This window comes from Entelurus aequoreus, linkage group LG12 (assembly GCF_033978785.1).
Source record: "Entelurus aequoreus isolate RoL-2023_Sb linkage group LG12, RoL_Eaeq_v1.1, whole genome shotgun sequence".
Lineage (NCBI taxonomy): Eukaryota > Metazoa > Chordata > Actinopteri > Syngnathiformes > Syngnathidae > Entelurus > Entelurus aequoreus.
In genome coordinates this window covers 1,799,884-1,825,917 of record NC_084742.1, presented here as the reverse complement: position 1 = coordinate 1,825,917, position 26,034 = coordinate 1,799,884, and the positions used below count along the sequence as shown (strand labels likewise).

The 26,034-nt window shown below is 34.0% G+C and overlaps 1 protein-coding gene across 1 annotated transcript in view; it reads left to right on the top strand.

Moving 5' to 3' along the window:
• The window catches only part of LOC133661331 (forkhead box protein P2-like), a 309,673-nt gene that overhangs the window by 143,415 nt on the left and 140,224 nt on the right, over nt 1-26,034 (top strand). The window contains 1 exon segment of the mRNA XM_062064460.1: nt 822-1,014. Coding sequence (XP_061920444.1) covers nt 832-1,014 — 183 coding nt within the window. The 5' untranslated portion in view covers nt 822-831.

The following is a 26,034-nucleotide window of genomic DNA, read 5'->3' as shown; positions in this document are numbered from 1 at the left end:
TGCTTAATCGTGATCAAACCAAGTTCACAAATGTGATTATTCTGAATAAAAAAATAATGTTTCGACAGCCCTAAAAACACAATTTGCAGTATTAAACATATCCATAATTTGTAATGAATAATATTGAAAAACAGATTAAAATGTGTTCATGTTGCCATTTCCTGACTGGATAAATAAAGCCTGTGTAATAGTAGAATCTGTAGATGGCTTATTCAGTAGTAAAGAGGTACAAATGATAAAACATTTATTACCAGAGCGAGCGAGGGAGAGAGAGCAAGGGCGGCTAATATGCATAATTTATGCTGTTTTTAGCACAATCATTAATGATAGTCGCCACAAATTCATTTCCCTCCAATATATTGTATTAATTTATTGTCCCGGTGATTATTTAGCCTGCCAATTCTGCATGCACTCAAAAAAATCCTGCAGGAACAAAACATTTCAGCGCCAAATGACATATGCTTTAATTGTCCCCGGCATATGTTTGCCTTTATTTCCATATTATATTTTATATTATTTAGAGTGGCACTATTGAATATTTAATTTACGCTTGGATTTTAGTGGATATAAAGCACATTTATACACCCCCCCTGTCCTTGTCAAACAGCAGCGGGACGTGCATCTCTTTGTATTGCTTCATTTACACAATGAATGCATAATTGCTCACTCTTGCATCCCCCATCCTCCTTCTTTAAATGCTTTAATTTACAAAAGGGGGGGATGTGTGAGGATAATGGATGCTTTATGTATACAAAAAAACATATATAGTAAAGGGGGGATTGTACGAAGAGCCCTAACCGGTGCCTCTTAATCACTTCTAGGTTTTAAATCATGATGATGCAGGAGTCGGCCACAGAGACAATAAGCAACAGTTCAATGAGTCAAAATGGAATGAGCGCCCTAAGCAGCAGCCAATTAGAGGCTGGCGGTAGAGATGGGAGATCAAGCGCTGGTGGCGGTGACACGAGCGGCGAAGTAAGCACAGTCGAGCTGCTGCATCTGCAACAACAGCAGGTAAGTTGTGTTTCTCCCCCCCTTCCCTACCTGCTCTTCCCTCACACTCCTTTTTTATTCCCCTGTACCTGCCATGCCCCCTCTTCTCTAATGTGGGCTCTGGCACATCTCACCTTGGACCTCTTAGTCATATGTGTTATTTGGAGAGGTTTTTTTCTGGCTATATTTGCAGTGATGTTGCATATGAGTGAGTGTGTGTGCATGCTGGGCAGGCTGGTGGCCACTAGAGGGCGCCCTTCTTCATTACAAAGCAGCAATAAGACCTTTGGCCATGCTCCTTTCCTACTATACTGATTATTTGCACTGAATTAAAAACACATCTATTTTGAATGGCGCTGGGCGCATGTGTGTGTGCTCTTGTATTATTCCCCTTCTTGAGACGTCAACAAGGAAAAGTAGCTTCCATATGAGGAGGTGTGAACAAGTTAGGACATAAATCATGGTCCCAATACGGAAAACCATTGCATCTAGTAGAGAATGTCTCATTTGCACCCCTAGTGGTGAAATCTATCAAAATTAGGGTGGAGGGATTTTTCAAATTGACTGTGTCAACATATGAAATAACAAGTGTGTGTAAAAATGTTGAAGTGCTCCCCCTTTGGCCAACATATTAGTGTGTGTAAGAAATTGAAATTCGCCCCCCTTTTGGCCAAAATGAATTTAAATTAAATAAAATAAATATGTATATAGAGACATACTGTAATTACTTGAAGTAAATAATGAAGATTAAAAACAATAACAAACCAAAAATTAAAAGAAAATTTTAAAAAAAGAACTAAAATCAGTCTTTTTCTCACAGTGTGTCGACTTTTCTCTTATAAAATTGGGAACCATTTCTCATATTATTTCTGTTTCTGTGATATTTCAATATTTTCTCGTAAAATGATTACTTTTTTAATGCAAAACGGTGACATGTGTCACATAAAATTCTGACTTATCACAATATTGCCCAGTTTTTTGTTGTTCTTGTAAAACAGTGACATTTTTTTGAGTAAAATTATGACTTTTGTCATCGTTTTGCCAAGTAAAATTCAGATCGTTATTATAACTTTGCCAAAATGTGAATGTTTTCTTATAAAATTGGGACTTTTGTCGAGTAAAATTACGTCTCTTTTCATAAAATTGCCAAAATGTTCAGCTTTTTCTTGTAAAATTGCGACTGTTATGGAGTTAAAAATCCAACTTTTATCATAACGTTGCGCAAATGTTCCATTTTTCTTGTAAAGCTTTGACTCGCGTTGAGTAAAATGACGACTTTTATTACAATACTGCCAACATTCCAAGTTTTTCTTGTGAAATTCCAACTCATTTTTCACAATAAGCTTTTTTATATTTGCATAGTATGCATATATCATTAATGTTGTAAATACACTTCTTTATATATCTAGAAAGGGTGGTCCTAAAGAGGTAGGCATTTTTCGCAGGTCTCAAGAAGGTGACAAATACAAGAATGTGTGTGTGTGTGTGTGTGTGTGTGCTCTTGTATTATTCCACTTCTTGAGACATCAACAAGGAAAAGTAGCTTCCATATGAGGAGGTGTGAACAAGTTAGGACATAAATCATGGTCCCAATACGGAAAACCATTGCATCTAATAGAGAATGTCTCATTTGCACCCCTAGTGGTGAAATCTATCAAAATTAGGGTGGAGGGATTTTTCAAATTGACTGTGTCAACATATGAAATAACAAGTGTGTGTAAAAATGTTGAAGTGCTCCCCCTTTGGCCAACATATTAGTGTGTGTAAGAAATTCAAATTCTCCCCCCTTTTGGCCAAAATGAATTTAAATTAAATAAAATAAATATGTATATAGAGACATACTGTAATTACTTGAAGTAAATAATGAAGATTAAAAAACAATAACAAACCAAAAATAAAAAAAAAATAAAAAAAAAAAGAACTAAAATCAGTCTTTTTCTCACAACGTGTCGACTTTTCTCTTATAAAACGGTGACATGTGTCACATAAAATTCTGACTTTTCACAATATTGCCCATTTTTTTGTTGTTCTTGTAAAACAGTGACATTTTTTTGAGTAAAATGATGACTTTTGTCATCGTTTTGCCAAGTAAAATTCAGATTATTATTATAACATTGCCAAAATTTGAATGTTTTCTTATAAAATTGGGACTTTTGTCGTGTAAAATTACGTCTCTTTTCATAAAATTGCCAAAATGTTCAGCTTTTTCTTGTAAAATTGTGACTGTTATTTAGTAAAAAATCCAACTTTTATCATAACATTGCGCAAATGTTCCATTTTCCTTGTAAAGCTTTGACTCGCGTTGAGTAAAATGACGACTTTTATTACAATACTGCCAACATTCCAAGTTTTTCTTGTGAAATTCCAACTCATTTTTCACAATAAGCTTTTTTATATTTGCATAGTATGCGTATATTATTAATGTTGTAAATACACTTCTTTATATATCTAGAAAGGCTGGTCCTAAAGAGGTAGGCATTTTTCGCAGGTCTCAAGAAGGTAGCAAATACAAGAATGTGTGTGTGTGTGTGTGTGTGTGTGTGTGTGTGTGTGTGTGTGTGTGTGTGTGTGTGTGTGTGTGTGTGTGTGTGTGTGCTCTTGTATTTTTCACCTTCTTGAGACATCAACAAGGAAAAGTAGCTTCCATATGAGGAGGTGTGAACAAGTTAGGACATAAATCATGGTCCCAATACGGAAAACCATTGCATCTAATAGAGAATGTCTCATTTGCACCCCTAGTGGTGAAATCTATCAAAATTAGGGTGGAGGGATTTTTCAAATTGACTGTGTCAACATATGAAATAACAGGTGTGTGTAAAAATGTTGAAGTGCTCCCCCTTTGGCCAACATATTAGTGTGTGTAAGAAATTGAAATTCGCCCCCCTTTTGGCCAAAATGAATTTAAATCAAATAAAATAAATATGTATATAGAGACATACTGTAATAACTTGATGTAAATAATGAAGATTAAAAAACAATAACAAACTAAAAATAAAAAGAAAAAAAAGAACTAAAATCAGTCTTTTTCTCACAATGTGTCGACTTTTCTCTTATAAAATTGGGAACCATTTCTCATATTATTTCTGTTTCTGTGATATTGCAATATTTTCTCGTAAAATGATTACTTTTTTAATGCAAAACGGTGACATGTGTCACATAAAAGTCTGACTTTTCACAATATTGCCCATTTTTTTTGTTGTTCTTGTAAAACAGTGACATTTTTTTGAGTAAAATGATGACTTTTGTCATCGTTTTGCCAAGTAAAATTCAGATCGTTATTATAATATTGCCAAAATTTGAATGTTTTCTTATAAAATTGGGACTTTTGTCGAGTAAAATTACGTCTCTTTTCATAAAATTGCCAAAATGTTCAGCTTTTTCTTGTAAAATTGCGACTGTTATTTAGTAAAAAATCCAACTTTTATCATAACATTGCGCAAATGTTCAATTTTTCTTGTAAAGCTTTGACTCGCGTTGAGTAAAATGACGACTTTTATTATAATACTGCCAACATTCCAAGTTTTTCTTGTGAAATTCCAACTCATTTTTCACAATAAGCTTTTTTATATTTGCATAGTATGCGTATATTATTAATGTTGTATATACAAATCTTTATATATTTACAAAGGGTGGTCCGAAAGAGGTAAGCATTTTTTGGAGGTCTCAAGAAGGTAACAAATATAAAAATGTGTGTGGGTGTTTGTGTGTGTGCTCTAGTATTATTCCCCTTCTTGAGACATCAACAAGGAAAAGTAGCTTACATATGAGGAGGTGTGAACAAAAATAAATAACATGAAGTAAATAATGAAGATTAAAAAACAATAACAAACCAAAAATAAAATTTAAAAAAAAGAACTAAAATCAGTCTTTTTCTCACAATGTGTCGACTTTTCTCTTATAAAATTAGGAACCATTTCTCATATTATTTCTGTTTCTGTGATATTGCAATATTTTCTCGTAAAATGATTACTTTTTTAATGCAAAACGGTGACATGTGTCACATAAAATTCTGACTTATCACAATATTGCCCATTTTTTTTGTTGTTCTTGTAAAACAGTGACATTTTTTTGAGTAAAATGATGACTTTTGTCATCGTTTTGCCAAGTAAAATTCAGATCGTTATTATAATATTGCCAAAATTTGAATGTTTTCTTATAAAATTGGGACTTTTGTCGAGTAAAATTACGTCTCTTTTCATAAAATTGCCAAAATGTTCAGCTTTTTCTTGTAAAATTGCGACTGTTATGGAGTTAAAAATCCAACTTTTATCATAACATTGCGCAAATGTTCCATTTTTCTTGTAAAGCTTTGACTCGCGTTGAGTAAAATGACGACTTTTATTATAATACTGCCAACATTCCAAGTTTTTCTTGTGAAATTCCAACTCATTTTTCACAATAAGCTTTTTTATATTTGCATAGTATGCGTATATTATTAATGTTGTATATACAAATATATATATATGTACAAAGGGTGGTCCGAAAGAGGTAAGCATTTTTTGGAGGTCTCAAGAAGGTAACAAATATAAAAATGTGTGTGGGTGTGTGTGTGTGTGTGCTCTTGTATTATTCCCCTTCTTGAGACATAAACAAGGAAAAGTAGCTTCCATATGAGGAGGTGTGAACAAGTTAGGACATAAATCATGGTCCCAATACGGAAAACCATTGCATCTAATAGAGAATGTCTCATTTGCACCCCTAGTGGTGAAATGTATCAAAATTAGGGTGGAGGGATTTTTCAAATTGACTGTGTCAACATATGAAATAACAAGTGTGTGTAAAAATGTTGAAGTGCTCCCCCTTTGGCCAACATATTAGTGTGTGTAAGAAATTGAAATTTGCCCCCCTTTTGGCCAAAATGAATTTAAATCAAATAAAATAAATATGTATATAGAGACATACTGTAATAACTTGAAGTAAATAATCAAGATTAAAAAACAATAACAAACCAAAAATAAAAAATAAAATTTTTTAAAAAAGAACTAAAATCAGTCTTTTTCTCACAGTGTGTCGACTTTTCTCTTATAAAATTGGGAACCATTTCTCATATTATTTCTGTTTCTGTGATATTGCAATATCTTCTCGTAAAATGATTACTTTTTTAATGCAAAACGGTGACATGTGTCACATAAAATTCTGACTTATCACAATATTGCCCATTTTTTTTGTTGTTCTTGTAAAACAGTGACATTTTTTTGAGTAAAATGATGACTTTTGTCACCGTTTTGCCAAGTAAAATTCAGATTGTTATTATAACTTTGCCAAAATGTGAATGTTTTCTTATAAAATTGGGACTTTTGTCGAGTAAAATTACGTCTCTTTTCATAAAATTGCCCAAATGTTCAGCTTTTTCTTGTAAAATTGCGACTGTTATGGAGTTAAAAATCCAACTTTTATCATAACATTGCGCAAATGTTCCATTTTTCTTGTAAAGCTTTGACTCGCGTTGAGTAAAATGACGACTTTTATTATAATACTGCCAACATTCCAAGTTTTTCTTGTGAAATTCCAACTCATTTTTCACGATAAGCTTTTTTATATTTGCATAGTATGCATATATTATTAATGTTGTAAATACACTTCTTTATATATCTATTAAGGGTGGTCCTAAAGAGGTAGGCATTTTTCGCAGGTCTCAAGAAGGTAACAAATACAAGAATGTGTGTGTGTGTGTGCGTGTGTTTATGTGTGTGTGTGTGTGTGTGTGTGTGTGTGTGTGTTTGTGTGTGTGTGTGTGTGTGTGTGTGTGTGTGTGTGTGTGTGTGTGTGTGTGTGTGTGTGTGTGTGTGTGTGTGTGTGTGCTCTAATATTGTTCACCTTCTTGAGACATCAACAAGGAAAAGTAGCTTCCATATGAGGAGGTGTGAACAAGTTAGGACATAAATCATGGTCCCAATACGGAAAACCATTGCATCTAATAGAGAATGTCTCATTTGCACCCCTAGTGGTGAAATCTATCAAAATTAGGGTGGAGGGATTTTTCAAATTGACTGTGTCAACATATGAAATAACAAGTGTGTGTAAAAATGTTGAAGTGCTCCCCCTTTGGCCAACATATTAGTGTGTGTAAGAAATTGAAATTCGCCCCCCTTTTGGCCAAAATGAATTTAAATTAAATAAAATAAATATGTATATAGAGACATACTGTAATAACTTGAAGTAAATAATGAAGATTAAAAAACAATAACAAACCAAAAATAAAAATAAAATAAAAATAAAAAGAACTAAAATCAGTCTTTTTCTCACAATGTGTCGACTTTTCTCTTATAAAATTGGGAACCATTTCTCATATAATTTCTGTTTCTGTGATATTGCAATATTTTCTCATAAAATGATTACTTTTTTAATGCAAAACGGTGACATGTGTCACATAAAATTCTGACTTTTCACAATATTGCCCATTTTTTTTGTTGTTCTGGTAAAACAGTGACATTTTTTTGAGTAAAATGATGACTTTTGTCATCGTTTTGCCAAGTAAAGTTCAGATCGTTATTATAACTTTGCCAAAATTTGAATGTTTTCTTATAAAATTGTGAATTTTGTCGAGTAAAATTACGGCTCTTTTCATAAAATTGCCAAAATGTTCAGCTTTTTCTTGTAAAATTGCGACTGTTATGGAGTAAAAAATCCAACTTTTATCATAACGTTGCGCAAATGTTCCATTTTTCTTGTAAAGCTTTGACTCGCGTTGAGTAAAATGACGACTTTTATTATAATACTGCCAACATTCCAAGTTTTTCTTGTGAAATTCCAACTCATTTTTCACAATAAGCTTTTTTATATTTGCATAGTATGCGTATATTATTAATGTTGTAAATACACTTCTTTATATATCTAGAAAGGGTGGTCCTAAAGAGGTAGGTATTTTTCGCAGGTCTCAAGAAGGTGACAAATACAAGAATGTGTGTGTCTGTCTGTGTGTGTGTGTGTGTGTGTGTGTGTGTGTGCTCTTGTATTATTCCCCTTCTTGAGACATCAACAAGGAAAAGTAGCTTCCATATGAGGAGGTGTGAACAAGTTAGGACATAAATCATGGTCCCAATACGGAAAACCATTGCATCTAATAGAGAATGTCTCATTTGCACCCCTAGTGGTGAAATCTATCAAAATTAGGGTGGAGGGATTTTTCAAATTGACTGTGTCAACATATGAAATAACAAGTGTGTGTAAAAATGTTGAAGTGCTCCCCCTTTGGCCAACATATTAGTGTGTGTAAGAAATTGAAATTCGCCCCCCTTTTGGCCAAAATGAATTTAAATAAAATAAAATAAATATGTATATAGAGACATACTGTAATAACTTGAAGTAAATAATGAAGATTAAAAAACAATAACAAACCAAAAATAAAAAATAAAAAAAAATAAAAAAGAACTAAAATCAGTCTTTTTCTCACAATGTGTCGACTTTTCTCTTATAAAATTGGGAACCATTTCTCATATTATTTCTGTTTCTGTGATATTGCAATATTTTCTCGTAAAATGATTACTTTTTTAATGCAAAACTGTGACACGTGTCACATAAAATTCTGACTTATCACAATATTGCCCATTTTTTTGTTGTTCTTGTAAAACAGTGACATTTTTTTGAGTAAAATTATGACTTTTGTCACCGTTTTGCCAAGTAAAATTCAGATCGTTATTATAACATTGCCAAAATTTGAATGTTTTCTTATAAAATTGGGACTTTTGTCGAGTAAAATTACGTCTCTTTTCATAAAATTGCCAAAATGTTCAGCTTTTTCTTGTAAAATTGCGACTGTTATGGAGTTAAAAATCCAACTTTTATCATAACATTGCGCAAATGTTCCATTTTTCTTGTAAAGCTTTGACTCGCGTTGAGTAAAATGACGACTTTTATTATAATACTGCCAACATTCCAAGTTTTTCTTGTGAAATTCCAACTCATTTTTCACAATAAGCTTTTTTATATTTGCATAGTATGCGTATATTATTAATGTTGTATATACAAATATATATATATGTACAAAGGGTGGTCCGAAAGAGGTAAGCATTTTTTGGAGGTCTCAAGAAGGTAACAAATATAAAAATGTGTGTGGGTGTGTGTGTGTGTGTGCTCTTGTATTATTCCCCTTCTTGAGACATAAACAAGGAAAAGTAGCTTCCATATGAGGAGGTGTGAACAAGTTAGGACATAAATCATGGTCCCAATACGGAAAACCATTGCATCTAATAGAGAATGTCTCATTTGCACCCCTAGTGGTGAAATGTATCAAAATTAGGGTGGAGGGATTTTTCAAATTGACTGTGTCAACATATGAAATAACAAGTGTGTGTAAAAATGTTGAAGTGCTCCCCCTTTGGCCAACATATTAGTGTGTGTAAGAAATTGAAATTTGCCCCCCTTTTGGCCAAAATGAATTTAAATCAAATAAAATAAATATGTATATAGAGACATACTGTAATAACTTGAAGTAAATAATCAAGATTAAAAAACAATAACAAACCAAAAATAAAAAATAAAATTTTTTAAAAAAGAACTAAAATCAGTCTTTTTCTCACAGTGTGTCGACTTTTCTCTTATAAAATTGGGAACCATTTCTCATATTATTTCTGTTTCTGTGATATTGCAATATCTTCTCGTAAAATGATTACTTTTTTAATGCAAAACGGTGACATGTGTCACATAAAATTCTGACTTATCACAATATTGCCCATTTTTTTTGTTGTTCTTGTAAAACAGTGACATTTTTTTGAGTAAAATGATGACTTTTGTCACCGTTTTGCCAAGTAAAATTCAGATTGTTATTATAACTTTGCCAAAATGTGAATGTTTTCTTATAAAATTGGGACTTTTGTCGAGTAAAATTACGTCTCTTTTCATAAAATTGCCCAAATGTTCAGCTTTTTCTTGTAAAATTGCGACTGTTATGGAGTTAAAAATCCAACTTTTATCATAACGTTGCGCAAATGTTCCATTTTTCTTGTAAAGCTTTGACTCGCGTTGAGTAAAATGACGACTTTTATTACAATACTGCCAACATTCCAAGTTTTTCTTGTGAAATTCCAACTCATTTTTCACGATAAGCTTTTTTATATTTGCATAGTATGCATATATTATTAATGTTGTAAATACACTTCTTTATATATCTATTAAGGGTGGTCCTAAAGAGGTAGGCATTTTTCGCAGGTCTCAAGAAGGTAACAAATACAAGAATGTGTGTGTGTGTGTGCGTGTGTTTATGTGTGTGTGTGTGTGTGTGTGTGTGTGTGTGTGTGTGTTGTGTGTGTGTGTGTGTGTGTGTGTGTGTGTGTGTGTGTGTGTGTGTGTGTGTGTGTGTGTGTGTGTGTGTGTGTGTGTGTGTGTGCTCTAATATTTTTCACCTTCTTGAGACATCAACAAGGAAAAGTAGCTTCCATATGAGGAGGTGTGAACAAGTTAGGACATAAATCATGGTCCCAATACGGAAAACCATTGCATCTAATAGAGAATGTCTCATTTGCACCCCTAGTGGTGAAATCTATCAAAATTAGGGTGGAGGGATTTTTCAAATTGACTGTGTCAACATATGAAATAACAAGTGTGTGTAAAAATGTTGAAGTGCTCCCCCTTTGGCCAACATATTAGTGTGTGTAAGAAATTGAAATTCGCCCCCCTTTTGGCCAAAATGAATTTAAATTAAATAAAATAAATATGTATATAGAGACATACTGTAATAACTTGAAGTAAATAATGAAGATTAAAAAACAATAACAAACCAAAAATAAAAATAAAATAAAAATAAAAAGAACTAAAATCAGTCTTTTTCTCACAATGTGTCGACTTTTCTCTTATAAAATTGGGAACCATTTCTCATATAATTTCTGTTTCTGTGATATTGCAATATTTTCTCATAAAATGATTACTTTTTTAATGCAAAACGGTGACATGTGTCACATAAAATTCTGACTTTTCACAATATTGCCCATTTTTTTTGTTGTTCTGGTAAAACAGTGACATTTTTTTGAGTAAAATGATGACTTTTGTCATCGTTTTGCCAAGTAAAATTCAGATCGTTATTATAACATTGCCAAAATTTGAATGTTTTCTTATAAAATTGTGAATTTTGTCGAGTAAAATTACGGCTCTTTTCATAAAATTGCCAAAATGTTCAGCTTTTTCTTGTAAAATTGCGACTGTTATGGAGTAAAAAATCCAACTTTTATCATAACGTTGCGCAAATGTTCCATTTTTCTTGTAAAGCTTTGACTCGCGTTGAGTAAAATGACGACTTTTATTACAATACTGCCAACATTCCAAGTTTTTCTTGTGAAATTCCAACTCATTTTTCACAATAAGCTTTTTTATATTTGCATAGTATGCGTATATTATTAATGTTGTAAATACACTTCTTTATATATCTAGAAAGGGTGGTCCTAAAGAGGTAGGTATTTTTCGCAGGTCTCAAGAAGGTGACAAATACAAGAATGTGTGTGTCTGTCTGTGTGTGTGTGTGTGTGTGTGTGTGTGTGTGTGCTCTTGTATTATTCCCCTTCTTGAGACATCAACAAGGAAAAGTAGCTTCCATATGAGGAGGTGTGAACAAGTTAGGACATAAATCATGGTCCCAATACGGAAAACCATTGCATCTAATAGAGAATGTCTCATTTGCACCCCTAGTGGTGAAATCTATCAAAATTAGGGTGGAGGGATTTTTCAAATTGACTGTGTCAACATATGAAATAACAAGTGTGTGTAAAAATGTTGAAGTGCTCCCCCTTTGGCCAACATATTAGTGTGTGTAAGAAATTGAAATTCGCCCCCCTTTTGGCCAAAATGAATTTAAATAAAATAAAATAAATATGTATATAGAGACATACTGTAATAACTTGAAGTAAATAATGAAGATTAAAAAACAATAACAAACCAAAAATAAAAAATAAAAAAAAATAAAAAAGAACTAAAATCAGTCTTTTTCTCACAATGTGTCGACTTTTCTCTTATAAAATTGGGAACCATTTCTCATATTATTTCTGTTTCTGTGATATTGCAATATTTTCTCGTAAAATGATTACTTTTTTAATGCAAAACGGTGACATGTGTCACATAAAATTCTGACTTATCACAATATTGCCCATTTTTTTTGTTGTTCTTGTAAAACTGACATTTTTTTGAGTAAAATGATGACTTTTGTCATCGTTTTGCCAAGTAAAATTCAGATTATTATTATAACATTGCCAAAATTTGAATGTTTTCTTATAAAATTGTGAATTTTGTCGAGTAAAATTACGTCTCTTTTCATAAAATTACCAAAATGTTCAGCTTTTTCTTGTAAAATTGCGACTGTTATGGAGTTAAAAATCCAACTTTTATCATAACATTGCGCAAATGTTCCATTTTTCTTGTAAAGCTTTGACTCGCGTTGAGTAAAATGACGACTTTTATTATAATACTGCCAACATTCCAAGTTTTTCTTGTGAAATTCCAACTCATTTTTCACAATAAGTTTTTTATATTTGCATAGTATGCATATATTATTAATGTTGTAAATACTAATCTTTATATATCTCGAAAGGCTGGTCCTAAAGAGGTAGGCATTTTTCGCAGGTCTCAAGAAGGTGACAAATACAAGAATGTGTGTGTGTGTGTGTGTGTTTGTGTGAGTGTGTGTGTGTGTGTGAGGGTATTCGTCAAAGTCAGGCGCCAGCGGAGCAAAAGTGCCTGTTGTTGTCTTTTCACGGTGAATGATGGCTTTGACAGTTAGCCAAAAGAGCAGCGGGGGATCAGGTCAAGGGGGTCCGCTCATGGGGTTGTGTCCTCCTTTTGGGTTTGGTGGCCATTTCCATGCATTCGTATGGATGTGTGTGTGTGTGTGTGTGTGTGTGTGTGTGGAGGCAGCTGAAGCCCCGTGGTGGTGTTTGCAGGGTGGTGGGAGTCAGTGTAGCAAAATGAAGCATGTCCTGCAGGCCCCTCATGCCATCCCTCACTCACCCCATCCACCCGCCAGTCCAGCGGTGGTGCTGGCGGCGTCAAACGGCCGCTCTTTATCGCCACGCCGCCACTCTTTCTACACACACACACACACCTGATTGGGGTCACTCCTCTGCCGCTCGCCGCCATGACTCTGGAAGAGTTGAAGGGAGTTTGGTGGAGGTGGCATTCAGCAGAATGAGCTGGAGGAGAGATTTTTACGTATTTATATATTTATATCCCGCATGAAATACTCGTAAAGCATTGAAGGAGGGTTTGGAATAACAAAACGACAGAGCTAAGATAGTACATTAAATGTCTGGTTAGGGGTGTGAATCTTTGGGAGCCATAACAATTCCATTCCGATTCCTTGGTGACGATTGGATTCAGAATAGATTATTGATTCAAATCGATTCTTGCAATGTATTTTTTGGTATAATGAATATAAATTAAAGGTTTTCAAAGCAGGTTACAGGTTAGACAAACTCTTTCTGGTTGCATGGAGATGACCTGAAAATGTTTTTTTTTTTAATGTATTCTTGAAAGAAAAAAAATATATATTTTTTGAGTAAATATTATAATATTTTTTTGGGAAAATTGTTAATGGATTTAGAATCAGGATGAATAAGAAGTTTTTTCAAAAAAATGTATACTTTTAAGAAAAAACATTTTAATAATATATTTTTTTAAATTGATTTTTGAAAACTATGAATCGATTTAGAATCGGGATGAAAGAAAAAAAATTGTAAAAAAATGTATTCTTGTAATTATTTTATTTTATTGTATTTTTTTGAAAATTATGAATTGACTTGAATCGGTATGAAAGAGAAGTCTTTCTAAAAAAATATTCTTGCATGAAAAAAATGTTTGTATTATTTTTAAAATTTGTATATATTTAAAAAATTTATTTTAGAAAATTATGAATCGATTTATAATCGGGATGAGTAAGAAGTCTTTCTAAAATAATGTATTCTTGTGAGAAAAAAAAATATATTTTTGTATTTTTTTATTTATTTAGATTTTTCAATTGATTTTTTAAAACGATGAATCGAACCGGGATGAAACAAATTTAAAAAATAAATAAATTAGAATTTAGATTTAAAATTGGGATGAATAAGAAGTTTTTCAAAAAAAATGTACTCTTGTAAGAAAAAAAATATATTTTTAGAATTTTTTTAAATGATTATTTATTTTATTTTGTATTTTTTTGAAAATTATGAATTGATTTAGAATCGGTATGAATAAGAAGTCTTTCTAAAACATGTATTCTTGCATGAAAAATGTTTTAAAATAAAAATAAAAAAGTTTTTAATTGATTTTTGAAAATTATGAATCCATTTAGAATCGGGATGACCGAGAAATCTTTCAAAAACATGTATTGTCAGAAAGAAAAAAAATGTTATACTTATTTTTTGATTTTTTAATTGATTTTTGAAACCTATGAATCGATTTAGAATCGGGATGAAACAATTTTTTTTTCTAAAAAAAATGTGTTCTTGTCATTATAATTTATTTAATTTGGTATTTTTTGGAAAATTATGAATTGATTTAGAATCGGTATGAATAAGAAGTCTTTCTAAAACATGTATTCTTGCATGAAAAATGTTTTAAAATATTTGTATTTTATTTTTTTAATTGATTATTGAAAATTATGAATCAATTTAGAATCGGGATGACCAAGAAATCTTTCAAAAACATGTGTTCTTGTAAGAAAAAAAAATAATTGTGTACTTATTTTTGGATTTTTGAAAATCATGAATCGATTTAGAATCGGGATGACACAATTTTTTTTTCTAAAAAAAATGTCTTCTTGTAATTACAATGTATTTAATTTTGTATTTTTTGGAAGATGATGAATTGACTTAGAATCGGTATGAATAAGGAGTCTTTCTAAAACATGTATCCTTGCATGAAAAATGTTTTAAAATATTTGTATTTATTTTTTAAATTGATTTTTTGAAAATTATGAATCGAACCGGGATGAAACAATTTTTTTCCCCCAAAAATTTAGAATTTAGATTTAGAATTGGGATAAATAAGAAGTTTTTCGAAAAAAAATGTACTCTTGTAAGAAAAAATACATATTTTTAGAATTAAAAAAAAAATAAAATATTATAACATTTTAATTATGAACTGATTTAGAATCGGGATGAAACCTTTTTTTAATTTTTTTTTTAAAACTTTGTTCTTGTAATTATTAATTATTTAATTTTGTATTTTTGTTGTTTTGAAAAAAAATGTTTAACTGATTTTTGAAAATTATGAATCCATTTAGAATCGGGATGACCAAGAAATCTTTCAAAAACATGTATTCTTATAAGAAAAAAAAAATGTTTGTACTTATTTTTGAATTGATTTTTGAAAATGATGAATTGATTTAGAATCGGTATGAATATGGAGTCTTTCTAAAACATGTATTCTTGCATGAAAAATGTTTTAAAATATATATTTTTTTTATTATTTAATTTTGAAATTTATGAATCCATTTAGAATTGGGATGACCAAGAAATCTTTCAAAAACATGTATTCTTGCAAGAAAAAAATACATTTTTTGTACTTATTTTTGCATTTTTTAATTGATTTTTGAAAATTATGAATCCATTTAGAATCGGGATGACCAAGAAATCTTTCAAAAACATGTATTCTTGTAAGAAAAAAATTAATTTGTGATTTTTTAATTGATTTTTGAAAATTATGAATCCATTTAGAATCAGGATGAATACGAACCGCGATTTGGAAATGAATTGATTTTTTTTTGTGCACCCTTACTAGTTAGTGTACTCTCAAATTGACTAAGAGCTTGTTCTGGTGTGTGTGTGTGTGTGTGTGTGTGTGTGTGTGTGTGTGTGTGTGTGTGTGTGTGTGTGTGTGTGTGTGTGTGTGTGTGTGTGTGTGTGTGTGTGTGTGTGTGTGTGTGTGTGTGCACGCTTTATAAAAAGAGGCCGGCCCGTCGTGCCTTCTTCCAACCCAGAAACAGACACATTGAAATGAGCAGTCCAGCTAACAGGTCTCTGGAGGCTTTTTAAAAATCCTGGGCCCTTGTGCTGTTAACTTCACACGCGCACACACACACACACACACACACACACACACACACACACACACACACACACACACACACACACACACACACACACACACACACACACACACACACACACACACACACACGCACACACACACACACACACACTCACACGCACACACACACACACACACTGCACAATAATGTCCATCCACAGACAAAAGATGGAGGATGCATTTGCTCTCTGCGTGAATGACAGCACGCATGCATGGCTGTTTACCAAGCATCAGACTATTTGCAGGGCTCTAATTTTCCTTCCATATTTGACATTGAGTGGTCCGGCGGGTATAAGAAGCTGCATTCTCTCATCACGCTGCTGGAGGGATGATTAATAATAAGCACTGATGAATTCTCCCCCCCCATGTCCCTCTGGGTTCTGCCATTACCTAGCAGCTTCCCAAATACCACCTGCAGCTATAATTAGAAAATCAGCATCTTAAGGTCTCTCGCCTTAGATTGGACCTTGTAGGGCTAAGTTACACCGGAGCAATTTTTCAACCTAGCACATATTTTTTTTAATCCTCCCCACAAAATATGCAATGCAAACAAAGGACGTCTAATACAAGCCATACTAAAACAACCCTGAAAGTTGTTTAATGGGAGTTTTTGGAGAATTCAGCCTGAAAGACAGTTGTGTTTACCAGCATGGCATTTAAGAGGCAGGTCTATCATGACATCACTCACAAATACGTCTCAAGAACCTAAAAGCACGAAAAGACCCAGAGAGTCTGCCATTTACATTAGAAGTGTCCATACTGGTCATTTTAGGGCAGTGGTTCTTAACCTTGTTGGAGGTACCGAACCCCACAAGTTTCATATGCGCATTCACCCAACCCTTCTTTAGTGAAAAATAAAATGTTGTTTTTTTTTCAAATTCAAGACAAAGTTATATGTTTTTGGTAACACTTTATTATGGGGAACATATTCTACACTGTAAAAAAAAATTCTGTCAAAAAACGGTCATCTACTGGCAGTTACGGCTGCCAAACGAAAACTATAAAATTAAAGTAAAACAAATAATGATCAAAAACATTATATTTACAGAAATTTTCATGAAACGTTTTGCGGAAAAATATCGTAATTTTACAGATTTTTACTAAATTATTGAGATCAACCACCTTTAATAAAGTGACGATGCAAACAATTCTGCAGAAAAATACCTTTATTCTACAGAGTTTTTCCAAATGATTACGATGAAACACCTTTAATGAAGTGACAATGCTGGCAGTTCCACAGAAAAATACCATTATTTTACAGATTTTTTCTGAATTGTTAAGGTCAACCACCTTTTAATAAAGTGACGATGCAAACAGTTCTGCAGAAAAATACCTTTATTCTACATTGTTAGTATGGACATAGACTTTTATATAACAAGCTACATACTACTAGCCTATATAAATCAACTATTTATAAATACACATTAGTAGGCTAAATGAACCTCTTTAACAAGCTACATATTTAATGCAAGATAATTACTGTAATTTTACATACATTTGAAAGTAATTTAAGAAAACAGAAAATGAATGTATAATTAATTTGGTATTTTTCTGTAAAAGAAATAGAAATATACATAGTTTGTCATTACTGGCATATTACTTAAAATAACAGGCAGATTGTTTATTTACAGATAATGTCTTCAATTCTACAGTTTTATAAACTATTTAAAAGAAATAGAAAAATTACAGTAGAAATTTAGAGTAAATTAACCATAAAAATATGATTTTTTTTTTTACAGTGTAAGTAACAAAGATTTAATTTACAGTTATTTGGTTAGGGTTAGGGCCAGGGTTAGAGGGTTAGGGTTATAATAAGGCATTAATAAGTACTTAATAATGACTAGTTAAGAGCCAATATGTTACTAATTTGCATGTTAATAAGCAACTAATTAATGGGGAATATATTCCCCATACTAAAGTGTTACCATGTTTTTTTTACTGGTGCACACAATGAAGCGTGCATGAACATCACCTTGTTCAAACAACAAAACCAACATAAACTCACAACAAATGACACACCTGCAAATCAGTCTGACTTCTGCTGTTGCCGTATCCGTAATACGCCGATAGGGAGAAGTTTGTATTTACACGATGAGTCGGGTGTGTCTTGACCTCCGCCGAACCCCTGAGGCCGACTCACCGAACCCTTAGGGTTCCATCCAACCCAGGTTAAGAACCACTGTTATAGGGTCCTAGAACTCCTTCTAAAACAGACCTGGGCAAATGAAGGCCCGTTAAGCTTTTCAATCTGGCCCGCCGGACATTCCCAAATATTTGTTTTTAGATTTTTAAAATGGAAAGTGTAGCTGCCATTATGATGTGCAGTGATGCTTTCAAATGACCGTAAGTCTTGAACTATACAAAGTATTTCAATGGTCGGAATCTGCGCTTTTGCATGATATACTAGTTACTATGGTCATCTAATTGGTTACTACGGTAATCTAATTTGTTACTATGGTAATGTAAGTCACAGCAGCTCAGACGAGGCACCAAGCAGTGTGGGTGGGGAGCGTTTCCACGGAGTGGTTCCAGAGCGGCCAGCCTGAAATGCGGGTGTCAGGGACAGACGCGGAAGATTTTTACAACAAAGTTCTAAAGCTTAGTGATATATCAGATATATCAGATTGTAGGTGGGTTTTTTTTTTACCTTTCGCGTTCATATTTGGCTGTGTTTGTTGCAATTTTGTTGCGTTTCGCTTGATTGTAAAATATGTCGGTCGAGAGGGGGATGTTGTCAATATTCAGTGTTTTATCCTCCATAGTAAATATTATAAATCCCACATTCTTTATTTTCATGTACATTCTGGGTGTCTCATTCAGTAAAAAAAAAAAAAAAAATCTGTTCCGCTTTTTAAGGTGGTTTGTCATAACGTTTTTTTATTTTTATTTTATTTTTTTATTAATCAATCAACAAAACAATACACAACAATACTACAACAATGCAATGCAATTCCAAAAACCAAACCCGTCCCAGCAACACTAAGAACAACATTAAACAGAGCCATTGAGGACACACACATGACACGGAACAATCCAAATGTAGTGAAACAAAAATGAACATTATCGACAACAGCATCAATATTAGTAACAATTTCAAAATAGCTGTGATTAAAAAACCCTCATTGATATTATCATTAAAAACATTAATACAAAATAATACAAATTAGAAATGAACAATACTGTCACAGTAACATTTTTAGCATTCAATCAGACATTGTGAGGTTTAGTATTAGTGTTCCTGTTTTTGTTTGTTTGTTGTTGTTGTTGTTTTTTTGGTTGTTTTTTTAATCACTCATGCCCACATGAGTCCACTGTCTTTCGATGTTTTGTTTTTTTTCGTTCATATTTCGTTGTGTTTGTTGCGTTTCGCTTGATTGTAAAATATGTGGATGGAGAGGGGGTGTGACGTTCATATGTTGTCAATATTCAGTGTTTTATCCTTCACAGTTAATATTATATAAACCCCACATTCTTTATTTTCATGTACATTCTGGGTGTCTCATTCAGTAAAAAAAATCGAAAATTCCATTCCGTTTTTGCAGCAATCTGTCATAACGTTTTTAGCATTCAATCAGACAATATGTCAAGACTTGGTCTGTGGCGTGGTTTGTTCTCCCGTGGTGCAAAGGAATTGGACCAAACGTGGCGTGCAGGTGAGGACATGTTTAATATATTAACTCAAAAAAGGCTCAAAAGGGTATAAACAAAAATCGCTCACAGCGGAGGGAAAAAAGCTTGACTATGAAAACAAAAGGCGCGCACAATGGCGGAAGTACAAAACTAGACTATGAAAACAAAACACTAGCACAAAGGCAAAAAACTATGAACAATAACAAAACTTACTTGACATGACAAGAGGGGCAAAAGGAAGAGCAGCATGGATCATGAGGGTGAACAGAGTGATGTCGCCAGAACGAACAACAGAAACAGAAAAGCTTATATAGTGACATGATCAGTGAAAACAGGTGCGTGACTCTAACCGTGAACAGGTGCGTGACATGACAATGTGAACCAGGTGAAACTAATGGTTGCTATGGTGACAAATAAAAGTGCACAAAAAGTCCAAAACCAAATCCGAACATGACTAAAACAAAACATAATCACAGACATGACACAATATTGTGAGGTTTTGTATTAGTGTTCCTTTTTTATTTTTATTTTTATTTTTGTTTTTTATCACTCACACTCACATGAGTCCACTGTCTTTCGGTGGGTTATTTTTTTCGTTCATATTTCGCAGTGTTTGTTGCGTTTCGCTTGATTGTAAAATATGTGGATGGAGAGGGGGTGTGACGTTCATATGTTGTCAATATTCAGTGTTTTATCGTTCACAGTTAATATTATATAAACCCCACATTCTTTATTTTCATGTACATTCTGGGTGTCTCATTCAGTCAAAAAATCGAAAATTCCATTCTGTTTTTTCAGGCGGTCTGTCATAACGTTTTTAGCATTCAATCAGACAATATTGTGAGGTTTTGATTAATTGATTGATTGAAACTTTTATTAGTAGATTGCACCTATTGCAGCTGCCCACATGACGGGAATTTTTAATACTGGGTTTAACTAGCTTTTTTTATCTTATGTTGTATTTTTCCTTTGTATAATGTTTGGTAATGCGTGTATTCTTTGTATTCTTATTTTGTATGCTCCTATATGGACCCCAGGAAGACTAGCAGTCGCCTTGGCGTCAGCTAGTGGGGATCCATTCAATAAACAATAAACAGTACAGTACATATTCCGTACAATTGACCACTAAATGGTAACACCCGAATACGTTTTTCAACTTGTTTAAGTCGGGGTCCACGTAAATCAATTCATGGTAAGGTTTTGTATTAGTGTTCCTAAAAATCAGGGGCCGTACTTATCAAACTTCTTAGAGTGCCATTTTACACTTAAGTCCTGAGAATTTGCGAAATTTAGTCCTACTCTCAAACTTAAGAATAAAAGCTTTTTATCAACGTTCTTAAGTCTAAGAATCACTCCTACTCTCCACGATATTTAAGAGACCTTCAGAGGTGTCTTAAGTGGTTAGGAGTTGCCAGCAGGGGATGGCACTGAGGCGAGAGAGACGTGCGCGAACGTTCAGGGAACGGAACAATGTTTTTTTTTTTTTTGATGACGAGCAGCTGATCAAATGGTATCGTTTAGACAGAGCGGATATTATTCTTTGTCACAGATTTAATACTTTTCGATTCCTTGTTGATTTCTGCATGTGTCTGCAGTGGGCTAGTATATATAGAGCCACCCACACCAGTTTCAAATTAGTTGCCTAATTAATGAATTGGAAAGAAAATGTTATGACAGTAGCGTATGTGTGTGGCCGTGAGGTGAGTGACGTCAGTGAGTGTGTGGGCGAGAGAAGAGAGGGAGCGGTAGCGTGAGTGCCGGCGGGGACTAGTTTATTTTGTATTATTTTGTAGTTTATTGTCAAAATATACACTCCCATTGTCCATTTAAATATTTCCAAGATATTTCTTTATTCTTAGACAACGGATTCCCTTCCGTGATTGGTCATTTCTATGGACACAGAAATTACGTCACCTAAAATTGCGTTTACGGCACATAGTAATGTCGTAATTGAGCTCTGAGTGTGACACTTAAGATTCAGTCCTACACTTCGCTGAAAGTGTGAGTAAGACGCTTGATAACTAACTTTTAAGTGCAGCTTTCAGCCAAGAATTTATTTACTCTTAAGTCAACTCTTAGCAGACTTCTTAGGAGTAATTCTAAGAAGCTTGATAAGTACGGCCCCAGGTATATCGGCCCCCGGACACATTTTTTTCTCTAAATTTGGCCCCCCCGTGTCAAAATAATTGCCCAGGCTTGTTCTAAAACAACTCATCCCAAGTATTAAGTCTCATTGCTCCTAAATTTCCACTATATACTGTATAGTTACAGTGTTTCCCATAAACTGCCAAGATACCTGTGGCTGTGGGGGCGTGGCTATGGGCGTGGTCACCATGGCATCATCGAGTAATTTGCATAATTTACTACAATGATGTGATTTTCTCTAAAAAGGCTCAAAAAATATATACTTACTAATTAATAGTAACAGTTTTGTTTTAAATGTCCATCCATTCATCCATCCATTTTACAATATAATTACAACACTTTATGTACATATTTATATACAGATTTGAACAATAAGTTATTCACTGAAATATATTTATTAATTGTGGTTCTTACAAAAAATATATCTTATAAAAATATAAAAGCTAAAATGTCTCTTAAAGCTCTGCCCCTTTAATTAGTGCATACTAAATAATTTAACTTTAGCCTACTACTACAACCATATTATTTACCAGCAACATAAAGTGAAACAGAGGCAGAGGTGTCCTGCCACAGTCAGTAACAAATAAACAGAAAACAGTAGTGGTCAAATACAAATAAGGCAACAAGAGAAGTATCCTACACTTCTCTTTTGTAAAGTAAATCTGAACAGCCTTATGGGCATCTACATCAACTATATGATTTGCCTGAGAAGCTGGACAGGACAAAAAAAAAAAAAAAAATGTTTTAAAATCTGTGGCGGACGTAATTCTTTCGTGGCAGGCCGCCACAAATAAATGAATGTGTGGGAAACACTGTAAAAGCACAGGACAGGAACTAACACAAAACACCGGAGAACACTAACAAAACCCAACTCCACAAGGTCAGAACCGGACCAAACCTTGGCCTAAGAACCGTATAACTCCGAAAACTCCTGACATCCGTCCAATGTCATCTGTCCATCCATCCATTTTCCTACCGCTTCTCCCTCTCGGGGTGGCAGATAGACAACACTCACACACTACGAATCATTTAGTGTTGCCAATCCCCAGGTGCGGGTCTTTGGAAGCCGGAGTCAGTCACGGGGAGAACATGCAAAGTCCACACAGAAAGACCCCGAGCCCGGGGATTGAACCTGGGACCTTCTTATTATGAGGCACACACACAAACCCCTGTACCGCCGTGCTGCCCGCATTGGGTTTCATCCAGTGCTAATCTAGTCATCTTTCTAGTTGTTTGATCAAAAACTGATAAAAAATATATAAAACAACCTTATCTATGGAACAATAAGCACCGCATCCACAATGGAAGTCGCCGCCTTCTAATTCCTGCTGGGGTTTCACCACCCCGTCCCTAAGGGTCGCCTAAAGAGACCTAATTTGATTTGAGATCAGAGATTAGATTCCTACTGTATCTGATTGCAGTTTGCCAGCCGCAGCACATGATGAATGTCGCCCGGACACTAATTTCCACGACGGCGTATAAAAGCCTCCGCCAAGGCCGATCAATTCATCGCCGCGCTGTATGAATATGCCGGTATCGATCTTTGGAATTTCCAGATGGAGACGAAGAGGCCGTTAGTTGATTACGGCGCTGCGGCCAGGTTTGTAAGCAGGATTGATGGGGCAGAGCGTATCGATGTTCACAGCTAAATCCGGGCGGGTATTGTTGTCAAGCTACTTAATAGTAGGTCAGCTATCACAGATGACCCTCGCTACGTGCTCTCCCTGACGGCCGCACGGCGACCGGCCCATTTTCATGACAAGTGCACTGCGGCGTGCCGTCCCACTTCCAGGCCTGGCTTTTGTTGCTGCGAGCGGCCATGTGCACGGTGACAGCAATTAACCCACCTTCCCTCGCTCTTTTGCTCGCGGGGAATGCTCGCAATTTGACAGCAGGTGATGGCGCCTTTTTTTTTTTACGTTCCGTCCAGGCAAATTTGGTCTACGAGTCACTCATGTTGATGTTTTTTTTTAATTTTAAAATAATTTTTTAATTTTACGCCAGGCAAATTAGGTCTACGAGTCAGTTTTGTTAATGTTTTTTGGGTTTTTTTATGTTCCGTCCGGGCAAATTCGGTCTACGAGTCACTCGTGTTGATGTTTTTTTTAAATTTAAAAACAATTTTTTAACGTTCCGCCAGGCAAATTAGGTCTACGAGTCAGCTGTGTTGATGTTTTTTGGGGTTTTTTATGTTCCGTCCGGGCAAATTAGGTCTACGAGTCAGTTTTGTTAATGTTTTTTGGGGTTTTTTACGTTCCGTCCGGGCAAATTAGGTCTACGAGTCAGTTTTGTTGATGTTTTTGGTGTTTTTTTTTACGTTCCGTCCGGGCAAATTAGGTCTACGAGTCACTCTCGTTAATGTTTTTATTTTATTTTTTAACGTTCCGTTCGGGCAAATTCAGTCTACAAGTCACTCGTGTAAAAATTTTTTTTAAAATTTAAAAACCATTTTTTAACATTCCGCCAGGCCAATTTTTTGTTAATCAATCAATCAATCAATGTTTTTGGGGTTTTTTTTACGTTCCATCCGGGCAAATGAGGTCTACAAGTCACTCTTGTTGATGTTTTTCTTTTTTTTTTACATGCCGTTCGGGCAAATTTGGTGTACGAGTCACTCACTTTTTTTTTGTTTAGTTTTTTGCGTTTTTTTTACGTTCCGTCTGGGCAAATTCGCTCTACGAGTTACTCTTGTTGATGTTTTTTTTTTTATTTAAAATTTTTACGTTCCGTTGTCTGGGCATATTCGGTTTTCTAGTCACTCTGGTTGATGGTTTTTTTGGTTTAGTTTTTTGCGGTTTTTTTTACGTTCCGTCTGGGCAAATTCGCTCTACGAGTTACTCTTGTTGATGATTTATTTTTATTTTTTATTTTTACGTTCCGTTGTCCGCGCAAATTCGGTCTTCGAGTCACTCTGGTTGATGTTTATTTTTTGTTTTTGTTGAGTTTTTTGCCTTTTTTTTTACATTCCGTCTGGGCAAATTTGGTTTTCGAGTCACTCTGGTTGATGTTTTTTTTTGTTTATTTAGTTTTTTGCGTTTTTTTTACGTTCCGTTTGGGCAAATTTGGTCTACGAGTCCCTCATGTTGATGTTTTTTTTTCATTTAAAATTTTTTTTTTAATTTTACGCCAGGCAAATTAGGTCTACGAGTCAGTTTTGTTGATGTTTTTTGGGGTTTTTTACGTTCCGTCCGGGCAAATTCGGTCTACGAGTCACTCGTGTTGATGTTTTTTTTTAATTTAAAAACAATTTTTTAACATTCCGCCAGGCAAATTAGGTCTACGAGTCAGTTTTGTTGATGTTTTTTTGAGTTTTTTATGTTCCGTCCGGGCAAATTAGGTCTACGAGTCAGTTTTGTTAATGTTTTTGGGGGTTTTTTTTACGTTCCGTCCGGGCAAATTAGGTCTACGATCACTCTCGTTAATGTTTTTATTTTATTTTTTAACGTTCCGTTCGGGCAAATTAGGTCTACGAGTCAGTTTTGTTGATGTTTTTTGGTGTTTTTTACGTTCCGTCCGGGCAAATTCGGTCTACGAGTCACTCGTGTTGATGTTTTTTTTTTATTTAAAAACAATTTTTTAACATTCCGCCAGGCAAATTAGGTCTACGAGTCAGTTTTGTTGATGTTTTTTTGGGTTTTTTATGTTCCGTCCGGGCAAATTAGGTCTACGAGTCAGTTTTGTTAATGTTTTTGGGGTTTTTTTTTACGTGCCGTCCGGGCAAATTAGGTCTACGAGTCACTCTCGTTAATGTTTTTATTTTATTTTTTAACGTTCCGTTCGGGCAAATTAGGTCTACGAGTCAGTTTTGTTGATGTTTTTTGGTGTTTTTTACGTTCCGTCCGGGCAAATTCGGTCTACGAGTCACTCGTGTTGATGTTTTTTTTTTATTTAAAAACAATTTTTTAACATTCCGCCAGGCAAATTAGGTCTATGAGTCAGTTTTGTTGATGTTTTTTGGGGTTTTTTTATGTTCCGTCCGGGCAAATTAGGTCTACGAGTCACTCTCGTTAATGTTTTTATTTTATTTTTTAACGTTCCGTTCGGGCAAATTCAGTCTACAAGTCACTCGTGTAAAAGTTTTTTTTTTAATTTAAAAACCATTTTTTAACATTCCAACAGGCCAATTTTTTGTTAATGTTTTTGGGGGTTTTTTTACGTTCCGTGCGGGCAAATGAGGTCTACAAGTCACTCTTGTTGATGTTTTTCTTTTTTTTTTTACATGCCGTTCGGGCAAATTTGGTGTACGAGTCACTCACTTTTTTTTTGTTTAGTTTTTTT